The 17,647-nt window shown below is 43.1% G+C and overlaps 1 protein-coding gene across 1 annotated transcript in view; it reads right to left on the bottom strand.

Moving 5' to 3' along the window:
• Positions 1 to 17,647, bottom strand: part of Kif6 (kinesin family member 6) — a 355,828-nt gene that overhangs the window by 223,735 nt on the left and 114,446 nt on the right. The window contains exon 7 of the mRNA XM_023720189.1: positions 137 to 343. Coding sequence (XP_023575957.1) covers positions 137 to 343 — 207 coding nt within the window. The remainder of the gene's footprint in view (positions 1 to 136; positions 344 to 17,647) is intronic.

The raw sequence follows: 17,647 nt of genomic DNA, 5'->3' as shown, positions 1-17,647 counted from the left end.
CGCTCTGCCCATGCGGCCACGGCCACGTCCCGCTCTGCCCATGCGGCCACGGCCATGTCCCGCTCTGCCCATGTGGCCACGGCCATGTCCCACCTGCCCATGTGGCCACGGCCACATCCCGCTCTGCCCATGTTACCTGTTCTAAGTAATGTAGCGACAAGTTGATGTACTTGGCCTCTGTTAGAAGCTGGCCCCCGACTCCACTCTTGGCCACTCGCTCGGAGCCGGCCAGGTCCACCAGGTGGAGCTTGGCGTGTCGGATGGTTGTAGATCCGGGCTCCTTGCTTGATAAATGAACAGTGAAGATGCAGTGGGAGCGGGTGGAAGCTTGGTTCATAGGTGTCTATAAAATAGAAATGACAACACAAAGGTCAGTAGTAAGAACTTAAAAAAATATTTTAAAATCATTTATCTATCTATTTGGTACACAGCTCATACTCATAGTGATCTTCCCGTCTTACCCTCTCCAGTGCTGGGATTATAGGTGTATGCCACCACACCTAGTTTCAGTGGCCAACATGGTGTGCCTGGGGTTCTGGGCTGGTACAACATGCAGTACCGGGGATCGAACTCCAGTCCTTGAGCTTGCCAGGCAGATGCTTGGATGGCTAAGCTATCTCCCCAGCACAGAAAAGCAAGAAGCTTTGAAGACCATTAGAAGATTTAGATTTATATTCCTAATAGTAACACATTTCCCATGAGGCCACTGTTGTCACATGGAGCAAAAACACTCGTGGCTGAGACCGTTAAAGTGGCTCTTTCCATGTGTCCCCCATGGATGGCTGACAGCCAGTGTGGATGGGGAGACTCAGCAAGTGAAGGAAGAGTTCTAATGGAGGAAAGACTGAGGCCTTCCTTTTGCTCTTCAGCCAGTGTACCCACAATGCCTCACGGGATGGCGGGAGAATGTGCACAAGAAGGAGCTCATCTACACGGCCGTGGGCGGGACTCACGGAGAAGGACACCCAGCACTGCTGCTGCTGCTCGGCACTGAGCTGAGAAGCAGCATGAACAAGAAGACTGAGAGGGCAGAATGCTGGGGAGAGTAAAGCATCATTGTGTGCAGAAAATACAGTGTTCTCCCTCGAAAATGCAAGAGCTTCTATAGAGTGATAAAAGCCGAAAAGCTTACTAGGGTTCCTGGATGTGAGATCATTATGTGAAATGGATTAAGTTCTAATGACAATAATTCATCAGAAAACACAGTATTATTCATAATGGCAACAACGAGCTCACAAGGGGCTCTGCACATTAAAGACAAGCAGTCTACGGAGAAGTAACAGAACAACACTGACGTACACCGGAAGAAAGCTTGAACACATGATGGGCGGTGCCCCTCAGATGGCGCGTGGCTGGGAAAGCTGAAGTTTTCTGTTTACGCCTATGTGTCTCTACATTTAATGCAACTGAAATTAAAATGCTGCTGGTTTCACTTACAGAACAAGAAAAACTGATTCTAAAAACAATGGGAGAGAAAATCCTCGCATAAGAGAAAAGTTAATTTTGAGAGGTGGAAGTCAAAATTGTTCTTTCATATGTTAAGTTATACCATAAAGCTGTGATGATTAAAACATGTGGCAGTGGTGCAGTGGGCTAGAGCCAGGCCCATGAAACACATGGTGCTCCTGAGGAAGTCTACACAGGACAGCACGGACACTGCAGCAGAGTGGAGAGAGGGCAGACTGACTGACAGGCTGATTAACAGACTGATTAACAAAAGGTGCTGGGGCAACTAGCCTCTTCTCTCAAAAATTTTTTTTTTTCAGATTGACTTCATATTGTACACTTGAATAAGTTCAAGAATGAATCTAAGCCTCACATGAAAAACAATACAACTTTAACACTAATATAAGAACATATGGAAGCATATTAATAACCCCAGGGCAATACATTACAAGATAACACATATCACAACACAAAATAAGAATGAATTGACTGTGACCAGATAACTTCAAACATCAAGATTTGTATATGAGAAGACATGCCTTAAACTTAAAGAACTGAGAAGAGGTATTTGCTTTTTTATTTTTATTTTTTTCTTGTGGTACTGGGGATTCAACTCAGGACCCTGCGCTTGCCAGGCAAATGCTTATTCTATTGAGCCATCTTCCCAGCCTGAGAGGAGGTATTTGAACAGAAAAAAAAAAAAAGAGTATTTGAAGTAAAGAATGCCTACAAAAAAGACAACTCAGAAAAAAAATAGGCAAAGGCAAAGAGTAAGAATAGGGAGCCAATAAAGAAATCCAGAATCAATAAATGAATGATTGAAACTATAAATAACAACTGTGCAACTTAGAACTATAAGGATAAACTATTTCACACCCATCAGACAGTAAGCATTGAAAAAAAGTAAAGTCTAATCATGTGAGAAGGTAAGGAGATGGATTTGTATATCCTGCTAATGAGAATATAAGTAAGCAACATTCTTTTGAGAGCAACTGTGTTTTCCAAAAAATAAGACCTTGCTGCAAAATAACCAGCCCTGAAAGCTAGAGCTCAAAACCGCCAGCCCCATCAGGCTGTTCTTGTCTCTGCTCCCTTCCTCTGTGGACACCGAGCAGGGAGCACGGATGGCTGGTGGGGCAAGGCTAGGCTGATGGGGCTGCCATTCCTGAGCGCCAGCTTTCAAGGCTGATGGTTTTCCAGCTGGGTCTTATTTTGGGGGAAAGAGAGACTCTGGCAATATATGGGAATGCTGCAACTGCCTGAAATCTGTGACCCAGTATCTCACGTTGGGCATCTGGGGCTGCTTCCTAGAGAGAAGTCTTGGGCAAGCATGCCAGGAAACACGTCAGAGGCCACTCACCGCAACACTACCCAGAGCAGCAAAAAACTCATGTGAAATATACAATGGACATGGGAATCTTGGGGAAAAGGATAATAAACGGGGATTGGAACTACAGAGAAGTTAAAATGAAAAGCTTTGGGGAAAATGAACACATTTTTAGAACAGAATGCTGAAGGAAAAACAGCAAGCTGAAGGAAGATGTGGACTGCATGACAGAGTTTCTATAATCACACAAGTGATACTGTTGTTCATGGAACTGGAATGTAAGTGCACTGAGATACGGAACAGAACAACACGGTGATTAACAGCGGTGGCTGCCTTCTGATGAATGGAGTGAGAGGCCAACAAGGGACTTCCAGTTTACCTGCAGCATGCTTTTCATTTTGCTTACAAACTACTAGAAGGAAATTCTGGGTTGCGAACACATTATATGCTGGTCACACATCATTCTTTGTACATTCGAGAGTTTTCTATCTTCCACAAGAAAGAGAAGAATCTGACTCAGTACATGAGTGATGTTAGCAGGATCACCCTCTCAAACAATAAAGAAAGAATATTTCAAATGAATGTTCATGTATGTCCAGACGTCCATCTTTGCAAAATGGGATTTGGACAGTGAATGTCAGCATGGAAGCACAGCTATCAGGTGGGCCAATGTTACATGGACGCTGCTGCAACCAGAAATTCCTTGTGTACATGTACATACTTGATACACACAATGGTTGATTTATACCAACAAGCAAAACACACAGATGTCAATGTGCTGGCAGTGTTGGTGATGTCGACGTAGCCAGCAGGCTAAGTACGCTGCAAATTTGAACCATTCCTTGTTGCCACAAGAGCTGTGCCCCAACATAGCCAGTGTGTGATTTTGCACACGAAAGTAGATCAGCAAATAACTGCATGTCAAACCGCAAACTCAAATTTAGAACCTAAGTTGAGGTGTTTTGGAAGCAACTGTAAGTTATTTGCAGAACTTAAACATGGGTTTCATTTCGTTGTTCTATTCACATAACAATAAATCCTACAGCACTGTAACGAAAGTCAAATTAACAATCGATATACATGAATAACGCAGAGATGATTCTCAACAGCTGCCTTCGCTTCGAAACCGATATGCCGAAACTGCAATCAAATGTGGACCATTAACAAGCATTGGAAGCACGAACCCATTTCAGAGGAATATGAGATTTACAAAAAAAAATTAAATTGCATTTCTGGAGTCTGTAATTAAAGTGCAGTAATATGGGAGTCCGTGCCTGCAGTTCTGCAATGTCTCATAAATAGTTTCGGCATGAAGTAGTGGTTGGTGTCCTCGTAGATAAAAATTTCGTAAACCTCAGCAGAGACGCTTTATGGGGAGCTATTTCAGTGTGACTGCATGTGTTGGTGTCTGCTCCGGGGTTAGCTAAGGATGTCTGCAGGTTCTCACGGCCACGCCCTGTCGCTTGTCCTTTGAAAGGTAAAATCACATTCAAACGTTTCTGAAACGGCTGGAGAACAGATGGCACCACTTAGGCAGCCCGTTCACACCGAAGCACATGTTTGAAACAAATGTGTTTCTGGCATGAGACTTTGCCGCTGGAAGAATTCTCGGCACGATTAATCATCGGCACACAGACAGCTGTCGCGCTGCCTATCAGTCTGTGGGGGGAGCGGGGGCAGGCGGCGTGGAGACAAGAAGGGAAAGGAGACGCGGACCTCACCTGCGAGGAGATTGCTGTAATCTTGTCGGGACCTGGAGCCGAAGGGCAGGAGGCAAGGGTGCACGCGGAGAGGCAAAGCCGCAGCGTGCCCAGGAGTGCGGTCTCAGTGCAGACCCTCGGGGTCAGGCGTGTTCAGCCCTCGGCCTGCAGGCCGTTGGCCCTCTTTTCTTTTAAAGTTATAATAAAAACATCTTTAAAAGGAAAGTCCGGGTCGGACCTGAGAACCTCGCTGCTCCTGCATCGCACAGGCTCCTACCCTGCTTCCCTGCTGGCTTCTACCGTCAGACGCTCTCTCCCTACTTCTCACTCCATCGCTGTGCGTCTCCTCTTCCTGTACTGCCCCCCCTTTGGCCCCTAGAAATAGGCATGTCCTGGGTGACAGCCATCATATTTTTCCCCTTGGGGGCTCTTTGGTTCAGCTCCAGTCCTTATCGGCTGGGCTCCATAGTGTAGTGAAATCACACAGTCAGAATTGGGGACTGATGGCCTGGTTTCAAATCCTGGTTCTGACACTTGCTGGTGTGGAAAGCTTAAGCAAATTTGTATGTACTATCGACTTCCATGTCTGAAGGCAACAATAAGACCTGCTCTGCTGCAGAGTTGTAGTAAATGCTACATGAGTTATTGGGTGTTGTCTCAGTGACTTTTCTCTTGTTGCTGGGACAAAACACCTGACACCCAAAATGAAGGAAGGAAAGCTGTATTTAGCTCAGTGTTAGTGGAGGTTTCAGTCCATGCTCAGCTGGCTCCAAGGCAGAGGGGCACATGACAGAGAGCAGCTGTTCATGGCAGTGAGAAAACAGTGAAGAGCAAAGGGGAGGGCAGTGGCTGCAGCTGCTGGTGAGCCTCTGCCCCCTCCTTACACTGTAATGCAGAGTACCTTCCCCAGGGTAGACGCAGCATCCACACCCACAATCTCAGCACTAGAGCAAGAATCAATCATAAACTCCAGAAGCGGCCCCATGACTGCATGAGGCTTTGGTGGGACAACTGAACACAAACGGTAACGGGTGTTGAAGGGCTTGACGAAGGGCAGAATACATGAGTGTCCAGCACTGTCTGTAGTTACTCCTTTCCAGTGCCTTGTTTCCTTATTTCCCGACTCTGAACGCCTGATGAGAACATCCAGCGGTTAGTGGGAGCTGCCGCCAAGATGCCTTGACACTGTCTTGACTATGTCGCTTTCTCTCTGTATCCCATGGATGGATGTCTAGGAGGAGGGGGCCTTGATGTCATGGTGGCCTTGACATGTCTGTGAGGCCTGCTCAAAGCTCGGAGTCTAACATGAGACCCCATCACAGTTACCCTGATGCTTGCTGGAGTTACCTGAGAACATACTGCCTACAATCTTCCCATCTAGATACCCTGTTACTGGAACAATCCACAACCTCGTGTTTTCCTTTCTGACTTTTGTTCTTTATAAAATGCCTGATTTTTCACAAAAGCAATCAAAATTATTTCCTCTAAATTCAGGATCATAGGTCTCATTTTTATCTAGCAAGCTGTCTGTCAAAGTATAGTGGTTTCAAAAAAGAGAAAAACAGATGATGCCTACCAGTTCCATTTAAAAGTTAAAAACAGCTTTAGAGCAATCTAGAACAGATGCCTTGTAGTTACGATTCACCTTTATGATAAGAATGGCCTGCTATATTTTTCTATATATCCCTTTTAACATTCTCAAAGATCTATTAGCTGATTTAGTAACATGAGGAAGATGGACTGTCAGCATTAACGAGTGGTGCTGTTCAGGCTCCTCTTTGCACGTCAGGACTCAAAAGATTCCTTCCCTGTGGCTCATTTTTCCAAGAGTTGGCAAATCAGAGTCAAGAGGATTTATATAAAGATCTAGACCTGCTAAGTGGAAAAGCTACGCCCAAGTGAGAAGCAATTTGACGGAGAGTATCTTTAATGGGAATGAAATTCAATGACCATCCCCGCTTATCACCCTGAAAGAGCATCGGAGCATCCATGAGGATAAAGCTCTGGACAATGAAAACAGCACAAGCCAAGCATCCCCCTGCTTTAGTTTTTCTTTCTTTCTTCTTTGGAAGTATTTTTATTTTTATATTTTCCCATAATTTTATTGAGAAACAAACAGCAATGAGACAGTTTCAAACCAAACTGGTAGGAGCTTTAGTTTTTCTTGATGGTAAGAAACATCACAGTGAAATTGAAATTTAGCCCCAGTGGCAGTAAGTAACACATCACAGTTATCTTCCAGAGCCATTTTTCATCTTTCAGATTGAGTTTATTTCCTGTTCTTTTAAAATTCAGTCCAGCACAAAAATGTCTAAATCTGACCATGCACATAACCAGAGTAGTAATATCTGACTAAAAGAAGTTTGAACTTCTAAGAATTTATAGCAGTTTATTTCTCCAGTTATTTATTTTTATGTATTTGGTACAGGGTCTCGCTATGCAGCTCGGACTCATAGTGATCCTCCTGTCTCAGCCTCCCCAGTGCTGGGATTACAGGAATACACCACCATACCTGGTCTCGGTGGCCAGCTCAGTGTGCCGAGGGCCAGGGCTGACGTGGCATGTGGTGCCAGGGATTGAACCCTGGTTCCCGTGCTTGTCTAAGCAGGCACTTAGTTTGTTGAGCTATGTTGCCGGCCCTTATTCCTACCTTTATAGTAGCTCATTTGCATATGTAATACTCCAAACCTTGAGATTATAGGTAAAGAGAAAATACCTTTACTATTCTGTATGGATACAGGTGATGTAACACAGCATGCAGAATTCAGATGTGCTTTTGTATGATTTTGTTCTCACGAAGAAGTCCTTTCAGGTTTCACTGTGGTAATTCCAGGGCAATCCTGGAGCACAGACATCAAGATCAGAGACAGACCTAAATCTGAGGAAAGCGTCCCTCACAGAAGAGCCCAGAAGTCCTGTGCTAGGCATATTCCTTCACTCCTCTTATCTGCCAACAGCCTCCTCTCCACACTGGGAAGATTATGCAGCTCTCTCTCTGACTGCGATGATCTTGTATTGTAGCATGGGCAAAAATGTCATCCCCAAACACAAAATCAAAGGAGTCACTGAAGATGTTTGGTGGCTCATAAGACCCATGTTCTTCTAGCTTGGAACCAGCATTAGGCATAGAGGTAAGTCAGACTAGAAAAAATTAAAAATATCTATCAGCCTTCTTGCTAGAAGAATAGCTCTCGTGCAGGAGAGGACAGGCCATGCTGACTTCTTATGAGCATTGCTGGGAATTCTTACAAGCAAGCTACAAGCAATGTATCTGAATGAGGGTCGCCCCTTCTTGCAGAAGTCGCGTTAGAGAGGCCAACGACAGGCTTCTTGGTCCGCGGATCCACTTCCTTCTTTCCCTGCACTGCTAGACTTCACAGAGATGCAGATATGTCGAGGTAACATCTCCCAAGACCTGTCCCAGAGCGTCCCATGAAGACGACGGCGAGCAGAGACGCTGCACCCTGGCTTCTCTCTTGCCTGCAGCCTCCAACCTCCCGCCAGCCTGCCTTGGGCCCTGCCCAGCTGCCTGCAGTGGCTCACGCTGCTGGTGGTCTCTGGGTTGCACCCCATTCCCTGTTTGGCTCAGAGTTTTCTAAGCAACGAAATGACCTATGCTGAATTTCCCATTTAAAAACTGTTCCTGGATGGGTCCTAGCTGATACACTTGCTACGATCAGTTCTCGGATACACGGGGCTGGTAGGAATAAAATGGTCTTGTGTTATTTTTCAAGGTTATAGGCAAGATGTCACCTATCCTGCCACAGGAGACCCTTCAACAAGTATACACACCGGCATGTTACCTATTACTCACTGGCTGGAAGCTTGCTCTTAAAAACAACGAGAAGCCCATCCCTTGAAATGCCGAATGTTTCTCCAGCCTTCACTTGTGTGTCTGGAGACTCAAAGCTGCAGTCTGTCTTGTGTGGCCTTCCTTATCTCATTCTAATGGAGTTTTCCTTTGGAAACTTTTTCTTTTCTATTTTGGTCCAGATTTATATGGGTTTCAATACTGTCCATTGCTTCAGATTCTCTTGGAAAATCAAAGCTGTTTATGACACTAATATAAACATTGTTTTCTTGCTTAAAAAAGCCACGTAACACTTTGGATTTATGATGGGCTAAGGGATGATTTCATGAAATGGATATATACTCATCTTAGGGCACAAAAATACATCAAGTTAGGCTCTAGTGGCAAATTAACAAATAGCATCATCATCTCAGGTTTGGCCAGTAGTGGCCCCATGGTGGCTCCACGAGGCTGGCGAGGCCGCCATCTACAGAGCTTTGTGGGGTGCAGCACCAGGGAACCCTGCGAGGTCAGTGGGCTGCTCATGTGCCCCAGGCCTTACCCAGAGGCAGCACCACACCTCCTCTCGCCCTGTGCTGGCTGGAGCAGCCCTGGGAACACTCTCGACCTCAAGGAAGTGCTGTGGCAAAGACACAGGCCAGAGGCTCCACTGAGCCCTGGTGACCTCCCTGGACCCAACTCCAGTCAGAGGAGAAGAGCAAAGAAGAGAGTGGGATTCCACCCATCAAAAGCTAGCACCACTGAAGTTTGACAAATGGTGTTCGGATGCTTCTTTACATCCAGAGAGGTAGAAGAATAGATCGTGGTAGTGCTTTCGCCAAAACACAGCATATGTGTTCTTGATAATGGAAAATTATTCTATTTTGTTAAAAGAAATTTCACTAAAGAACTGATAAGCTTCAGAGATACACCTATCACCATGGCAAGAGATGTGTATTTCTTTTACTGAAATGATCTTACAGGTAAGGAAAAGCAATATACTACAGGATTTAAGGCACTATGTTTTATGTTTCTTAACTATATAGTTTACATATTAGATAGCATATAGAATAAATATACTTACATATAAGTATACTATATATATGTATTTATGCTGTATTCATTTCTGGCTATGAAATACAAGGAAAATGAGCCGTTATCATACTTCTAACTTCAGATTTTTGTTAGCTCCATTTTGTCTTTATTTTCAAATTTATATTATTTACACGGTTGTTGAGTTTTTGTCTATGTTTAAATAAATCCAACATCACAGTAGCCCAAATCTCTAACACTGGGCCTAGGTGCCCCTTGAAGATGAATGGATAAGAAATAGGTGGCATAAAACACACAACAGCATATTATTCAGTCACGAAGAAGAATGCAATTGTGCCATGTGCAGAAAGACGGATGGAATGGGAGAGCTGCTGGTGAGTGGAACGAGCAGGCTCAGAAAGAACGTATGTGTTCTCTTACATGTGGGATGCAAAGTAAAATACAAGGGAAATATGGAAGTACAGGGGACTATTATTATTAGCAAGAGGAAGAGAAAAAAAAGAAAAAGGGGAACTGTAATCCCAGCACTGGGGAGGCTGAATCAGGAGGAACACTACGAGTCTGAGCTGTAGTGGGACCCTGGACCAAATATATTAAAAAAAAAAAAAGAAAAGAAAAAAGAATAAAAAGGAAGGGAATAAGGTGGAATGGGGATAAGGAGAGGGAGAATGGGTCAAACTATGATATATGCATGTACGAAGATGCTACGTGAAACTCTGTTTTGTAAAATTAACATGCATGAATAAAATATGTACAAATAAAATTTAATAAAAAGTAAATTTTTGATACCATTTTAATTATTTTATTAATAAAATAGTCTATCTATCGATTTATCTATCAATCTATCTATCCACCTATCTGGATATTGAGAGAAACAGAGGGCACCAGACTGCCATGGAGTACACTGTATCCTCCCTTGTGCTATCCAAGTGTACACACAGAAGCCTGTTGCGTGTACCAAGTAGTTCTAATTTCTTTTTTCTAAACTACCAACTTAACATTTTCCTTGTGTCTCAAGAATCTCCTAAGATATTATTCATAACCACAGCATAGCATTTCACTGAATGAATATATTGTCATTTAATCAATATTAGTATTGTGTATATTCCCATTATTTTTATTACTTTACTACTTTAAATAAATGATAGTATGTTGAACACTCATATCTGTTTTTATAAGTATCTCAATATTTTGACGTGATAAATCCTATAGGGTTCCTCCCAAAAAGTGCAAACTTGTTTGCAATCTTAGGATCATATGAGAGTTCATTAATTCTGTCTATCATGGGCAACACTAACTAATTTTCAACATTGTGAGAAGTCAGAGTATTATCTTTTTAAAAAATTTTTTTAATCATTTTAATGAGAAAAAAATAGTAATGAAACAGTTTCAAAATAGATTAGTAGGACAGTTATAATAATTAATATATTGCATATTGTTGTCTTCATAGTATTCAGAGGACAAGATGCAGACATGGTATCTTGTCTAAACAATATTAGTACAAACCTTTCTTCTCACTGAACTAAGAGAAGGTAGCTGTATAGCTATCCTATTTTGTATATACATTATATATATATATATATAATTTTTTTTTTTACTATAAAATGGACCTTTATATTCCCCTTTTTTGTTTTGTCAGAGATGGGCCCATTGTTGTTAGAGAAGCTGTATTTGGAGAAGTCTCTACAGAATATTCTCTTTGATTTAACTCACTTATATTGAAAATTGCAATTTTTTGAATTGTTGCATGAAATTTACATATATTATCTAGAAAAACCTCAAGGAACAGGAATTTGAAGAGAAAAAAAAAACTTGTTAAATTCCCCTGTCATAAGTGTTCTCCAACTGGAATACTAGGCATTAGAGAGTTAATTTGTGATCATTGCTATCGAGTGAATCTGAGTATTTTAGGCAATTTTGGAAATTTTAAAAATCTTCTTTCAGGAATTATGTCTTTCTCTTAATTTCCTATTAGGAACTTTTTTTAATGATTTATAAAAATGTGATGTGTTAAAGCTATTACGTATTTGTCTACTAAAAAAAAAAAATGAATTCAATGCACCCCACAGTCCTTCTGTCACGTTTCTCAGTTCCTGCGTTATCTCAGTGTAACTCTTATTTAGACGTCTCTGGCAAGGAGCTTTTACAAAGGAGGCCTGGCTGCTTTTTCCTCCTGAAGTCACATATGCTTAAAAATACTCGTCTGCTGCTTTTGTTTTACAAGGACAACTGGGCTTGGCTGGGGCATGTCACACTGTGCTTCGGGACGTGGTCCGCGTCTAGTGGCCCTGAATGTTGCTGCGAGCATGTCTGAAAGCATCTAGCTTATGTTCACTCCTAGTTGATTTGTGTGTTCTGACTGGGTGCCTACAGGTTCTTTCTTTAGCTTTGGAACCGAGTTGTTTCCAGAGAGGACGCCTTGAAGTCGAGCCCTTCCAATTTTCCTTTGACACAGCATGTCCTTTTCATCTTTGGATTCAAGTAATTACAAATTTCAGGGAGCCTTTCTCTCTCTGTGTCCATGTTTTCTCAGTTGCCTTTGTTCTTTGCATGCATAATTGGTTTCTATGCATAACTGGATTCTCCTTTGTCTCTCTAATTATTACCTTCTTTCACTACTTTTATATCCCTAGCCATTTTCCAACCTTGTTTCTTCTTCCTCCTCCTCTCTCCATATCCTCGTTTTCCTCTCCCTCCTCCTCTTTCACATCTAATGGCACTTTCATCTCTTTTTCTTTTATTCTTTCCTGAATTCTTCAAGCTTGCCTTTCTTTGTTTTGTCTTGTAATGATTTTCTTTGAACTCTTCTATAATTTTGAGATAGTTTTGAAACAAAGACTGTGGTATTTAGGAAACAGATTTAAGCATGAAGGGTGTGCCCTCTGCTCTTGTTGTAATCAGCTTTCAGTGTACATTCCTTGCCTCTAAGGGGCCCCGCCTCCCCGCCCCCATTGTCTAGAGGGATAGGTCTCAGGCCACTTTCTTTCTGATAATTTTATCTTTGAACAAGATCATTTCTTTTCTAAAGAAATTAAGAGATGGGTGAGGAATATTCACATTGGGCTGTGTCCTAAATGCTTTTATATTGTATCTGTTACATCCTTAGCCTTAGGAGCATAAACTTTCCTTAATGGTCTGCAGTAATGTGTCTGGAATAGCTCATAGTAAAATCCCTTAAATCACAATGCCCTGAACCTCCCCCACCAAAGTCCGTCTTTCCTGGCATGGGCCTCGACCGCTGGCCATAAAAATGGCCCGTATTTAAGGCTTCTTCTGGGGCCCCGCCTTCAGCAGTGCGGAACGGGCATCGGCATCGTGTTCCCAGGCCCTTGCTCCATGCTTGCCTGTGCTCTACATCTCATCACTCTCACCAAGAGATCACTGGATTCGTGTTTGAGAACTGCGACCCCTTCTTTAGGGGAAACCCTATCCTGCCTGAGGTCGCAGGACACATGTGCTGGCTCTCGGCACCGTCCCTTGCCATAATTCAAGTTTCATAGCATTTGGCAGCTTTTCCTGTACTTTGAGGTTGTGGCTGTTTCCTTGTTTCACTGCAAACAGCCTTTTCCCCCCTCTACTTTTCATTTTTTGGTGGCTGTATTTGGGGAATTCTGATAACAGGGAAAATGACTTTCTTCTGCTACATTTAATTACAGATGAAAACTTTAAAGATCAGAAGAAATGCTCAGAATAAATTTTTATAGCCTAAAGACCGTGTTCCGCTACCCATGTGCATGGAGTGCGTCCGTGGTACATTCTAACAGTGCCTCTTGCCATACCACTTCTCCTGTTTTAATCAGTGTTTTAAATCTTAAAACTTATGGTCCATGTAATAACACTAAGCTAGGTTAGATGGGAGCAGGATACACACGATGCTGAAGCACAAGAACACTATTTATATGACATCGCCTATTTCTCATACAGAAGATGGAGAAAATGCTTGGCAAAGAGTAAGCACGCTAAGTTTCCATCCTTCTAGCTCCAATAGTTACATGCAGCCAATTAGAAAAGATGATCAAATTGTCAGAATATCTTTGGATAAGGCGTCTAGCTGCCTCTTAGGACGTAATAATAAGAGAATGTTTTTTTGATGTATCCTAAGATCAGGGCCAATGTCTTTTTCCTGCAGTGTATTTTGCTCACAAATCTTATAACATGCCTCCTGATTATATAAAACAGATATATTTTTCAAATAAAATATTGTGAGGAGGTGTCAGGGCTCCTGTAATGGTGTGGCACAGTCTAATTTTAAACACTCATTGTGACCAAATCCCTCTTGCTTCCCACACCTCAAGGCTTTAGTGTGGTGTGAACAACCATCACCACGCAGCAAAGCTACTCTTTCCTTCCTGCACTCTCACGTTACTAGAGAACAGGTCCCAAAGCCCTGGCACAACCTCCAGGCTCAACCTCCATCAACAGCCTGGATTTCCACGAGGTCATATAGCTCAGTCCAAAAGCCTGATCATATGCAAAGCTGAGATCTTACAAAACACACCAGCACTACTGTGATACATCTGATGTGCTTGCTTTCAAGCAAAGAATTAGGTACAAAGAACTCTCGTTGCTCTTGGGAAATAATGTAGAAAGCCGGTTGACTTGGTTGATAGGCTAACGACTTGAAGAGTTACCTGTTCCAAAAAGTTTGGAGCTTACAAATTAAAAAAAAAAAAAAAAAAGGGTTGAAGTCATCTCTGCTGTTCTCTGTACTCACCACCAGGTGCAGTGTCGGCGGAGCTGGCCCACTGTGCCTACCGTGGGGCCGCATGTCAATCACAGATGTCATGAACTTTGCAAAAGGGAAAGAGTTTATTCACGAGGAGGCAAGTGTCAAGTCCACCTCCCTGGGCACAGGGTTTTGGGATACTCACATGTGCCAACTGTACAGGCAGCAGGGTGACTGGGGCAAGAGGAAAGCTGATCAGGGGATGTAACCAGTGATCTAAGGGGGACTTTTCTAGCCCCTGCTGTCAAAGAAGCCACCTGTCTGTGCAGACCCAAGGGAAGGGTAGGTGGTTTCAACAAAAACAGCCTTCAAGTTCCTGAAAATCAACCTCGGTAACCACCGTCATCACAGCCCCCATGTCAGAGGTGGCATTTATGGCAAAGCCAGTGGGGAACTGACAGTATACTGCCTGGGCACAGGGCCTCTAAAGTGCATGATTTTTAAAGTCACCTAAACAAAAGTGTGGCATAATAAATTCAGGTCTTCCCAGGGTTCCACAGTGTTCCATGAAATCCCTTTCAGTTTGGAGCCCGAGACTACAGACTTTATCATGCTCACTCAGCAGGCCTTTCTGTCCCCTCAAGTCCACAATTAATTTGCCACACATCACTTATGAGTTGGCAGGTGCTTAGACAATGGAGATGAAGGGAAGTCTTATCTTTCGAAGGTTGCCATCTGAGGATTTCAAGGTCTTCCCTAAATGCCATTTAGTTGAATTCTTACTCTGGCTGCCGAAGGTGGGCATCATTATTTGGACTTTACTGGTTAGCAAATGTGGTTGGGAGCAGTTATAGGACTTGTCTGAGGATATGTGCATGGTAAGGACGAAACCAGGAGTAGGAGAGCAGGTCTCTAGAATCTACCGCCTGGCCGAGTTGGGTGGTGGAAGGGACTCCCTTGATAGCCCTCAGGAGGGGTCATATGGGAGGAAAGAAAGCCACCCACCAAGGTAAGCACTGACTCTCCACAGTTCCCCTCGGGCAGTTTCTTAGCAAATGCTGTAGGGTGGATACAGCATATCCCTGCTCCTGAATTCTTCAGGGTCAGAAGCTACTGCATTCAGTATCAACTGAAGGAGAACTAATACATGGCTCATTTGTTCGCTAGGAAGGCTGAAACACAGGCCCACAGATGGGTGGCACCCACAGCCGAAATGTATCACCTCATAGTTCCGAAGGCTGGAAGTCTCAAAGCAAGGGCTTGGCGGGGTTGGCTGCCCCCGAGGGCTGAGAGGCTCCGCTCCAAGCCCCTCTCCCGGCCTTGCCGGCGCCCACCTTCTCCCGCGGCATGCATCTGTCTCACAGTGGCCCAGTCTTTAGGGTCCACCCTAATGACCTCATTCCATCCTAGACACCTCCATGAAGACTGTGACCCAAGAAGGTCAGTATTTTCACATTCTGGGAATTGAGACTTTAACATACGGGTTTGTTTGAGGGCTTGGCACACCTCAGCCATCAGGCACCCTTCTGTGAAGCTCGAGGGGAAAGGCCCGCAGATACCATGCTCTTCTCCAGAGGGCCTCTCTGTAGAGTCCCATGCGAGCTAACGATTCACTCTGAGCAGAATTAGGACTCCTTAAAATAAATACTTCAATGGCATTTCTTTAATCCATGGAGACTATTTCTGCAGGGAGGATACAACAGGAATTCTGATTCTATTAATTTAGTGTGGCTTTCTTTTAAATTTCAGGTAAAATCCTTATGCTCCAAAGCCCTCTGAAATCCACTTCTTACAACACAACACAACACAACACAAAGTTTGGAATCTAAGATGCTAGCTGTGTTAATTATCTTAATTAATTATCCTCCTTGCACTTAGGACTCATCACATTATTCTACAGCTATAAATATATATAACTATAATTTGTTAATTCACAATAAATATAATGAATAATAATGAGAAAGAGCTGCTTCAACGTGATGACGACCAGGTTTGTCATGTCCCAGGCTCAAATGGAAACAATGAGACAGATGACCAGGCATCAAATTTCAATGTAAAACAACAACATACCTTTTGATAGTTAGAATTATTCATTTGTGAAACTCTTGACTTTACACACGATACCAAAAATAGAAAACAAAATACAAAGATTGTTTGGCTATTTGTTAAAAAAAGAAAATCTATAAAATGAGGAAGTAAGTGCTAAATACATGACAAGAAGGTCTCTGTGCTCAGCTGGAGAGATAGCTCAGTGGTATAAGCGCCTGCCTGGCAAGCACAAGGTCCTGAGTTTGATTCCCTGCTACTGAAAGAAGAAGAAGAAAAGAGCTCAGCGGATTAAAGTGTCTGCTTGCAGGGGCTGGGGGTTTGATTTCCAGGCCTGCCGTGCCAGCCCCACCCCTGGGGTGTGCTCAGACGGTAATTGAGACTGTGTGTGGTGGTGCACACCTATAATCCCAGCTCTTGGGAGGCTGTAAACAGGTGGATCACTATGAGTCCAATCTAGTAGTGAGACCTTGAACACTCCGTAGACCCTTCCCTAAAATACAAAAAAGAAACCAGTTGTCTTTGCTGCTGATTCATTCAATAATTATTTATGGAAGAATTGATCTAGCTCTGTTTCTAGGTGTGGTGGATGTGTGGGGGTACAAGACTAAGCTCTAGCCCTCATAGAATCAACCAAACCTATCCCAACACTCGAAGAGAAGAACAGAACAATGAGCAAAACAGACATGCAGATGCCCAATAAAGATAATCAGGAAGTTGATAATCAAAAATGCAAAATAAAATAGGATTGTCTTTCTTTTTTCTTTTCCTTTCAAATTTTGTAGTACTGACAAGTGTGGAATGTAGCCCTGCTACATACAATTCTTTGGGAGTAGACTGCATCCAGCTTTCTGAATGGCAAAGCTCAATCTGCTGTGGTACATGGTAATGCACATTTCTAGGCTCCACTACAGGTTCTGAATTCATCCACCAGGAATGGGATCCCAGAAGCTGCATCTCTTAACCACCACAGGGTATTTTCATGCAACTTATGCTGGGTCCAGATCCTGTGAGTGGCACAGTCTCCAAGGCAGGGACAAAAGCCAACAGGGCTGCTCTGGAGCTGCCAGTCACAGGCAGAATGTCACATCTATACTCCAGCTCTTTGAGAGGCTGAGGCAGGAGGATCATAAAGTAGAGCCCAGCTTTGTTAATTTAACAATGTAGTGAGTCCCGTCTCAGACTTGAAAGAAACTGAAAGGATTGGGGACTTCACTCTGTGTGAAGGCCCTGGCTTCAATCTCCAGTACTGTGAGACAAAACGAAGCTCCAGAGTGTCTCAATTAGATTTGATTAATGGTGTAAATATTTCAACTATAAGACACAAAAATATCAAACCCAACTGGCTACTGGTGGGCGATGAGGCTGGGTCATACACAGTTCAACTTTTACAATATTTATTCTCTTTGACCTAGCAATTCAACTCCAAAGAAAGTACCCTAAGGACATAGTCAGATTTTATTCAAAACATTGGTAAAATCACAGAAATTATTCAAGAGTTCTGAATAAATAAGAAGAGAATGAGGATACTCTTAATAACTTTCCCTTAAAATCCTGGCGAGGAGTATAGCATAGGAAAGGAAAGGGCCCTCTGCTCTACGTCTGACAGATGGAGACTT

This window comes from Octodon degus, unplaced genomic scaffold, assembly GCF_000260255.1.
Source record: "Octodon degus isolate 3935 unplaced genomic scaffold, OctDeg1.0 scaffold00005, whole genome shotgun sequence".
Taxonomy (NCBI): Eukaryota; Metazoa; Chordata; class Mammalia; order Rodentia; family Octodontidae; genus Octodon; species Octodon degus.
Note: the sequence above shows the minus strand (reverse complement) of the source record. Positions and strands in the feature narration are given on the sequence as shown.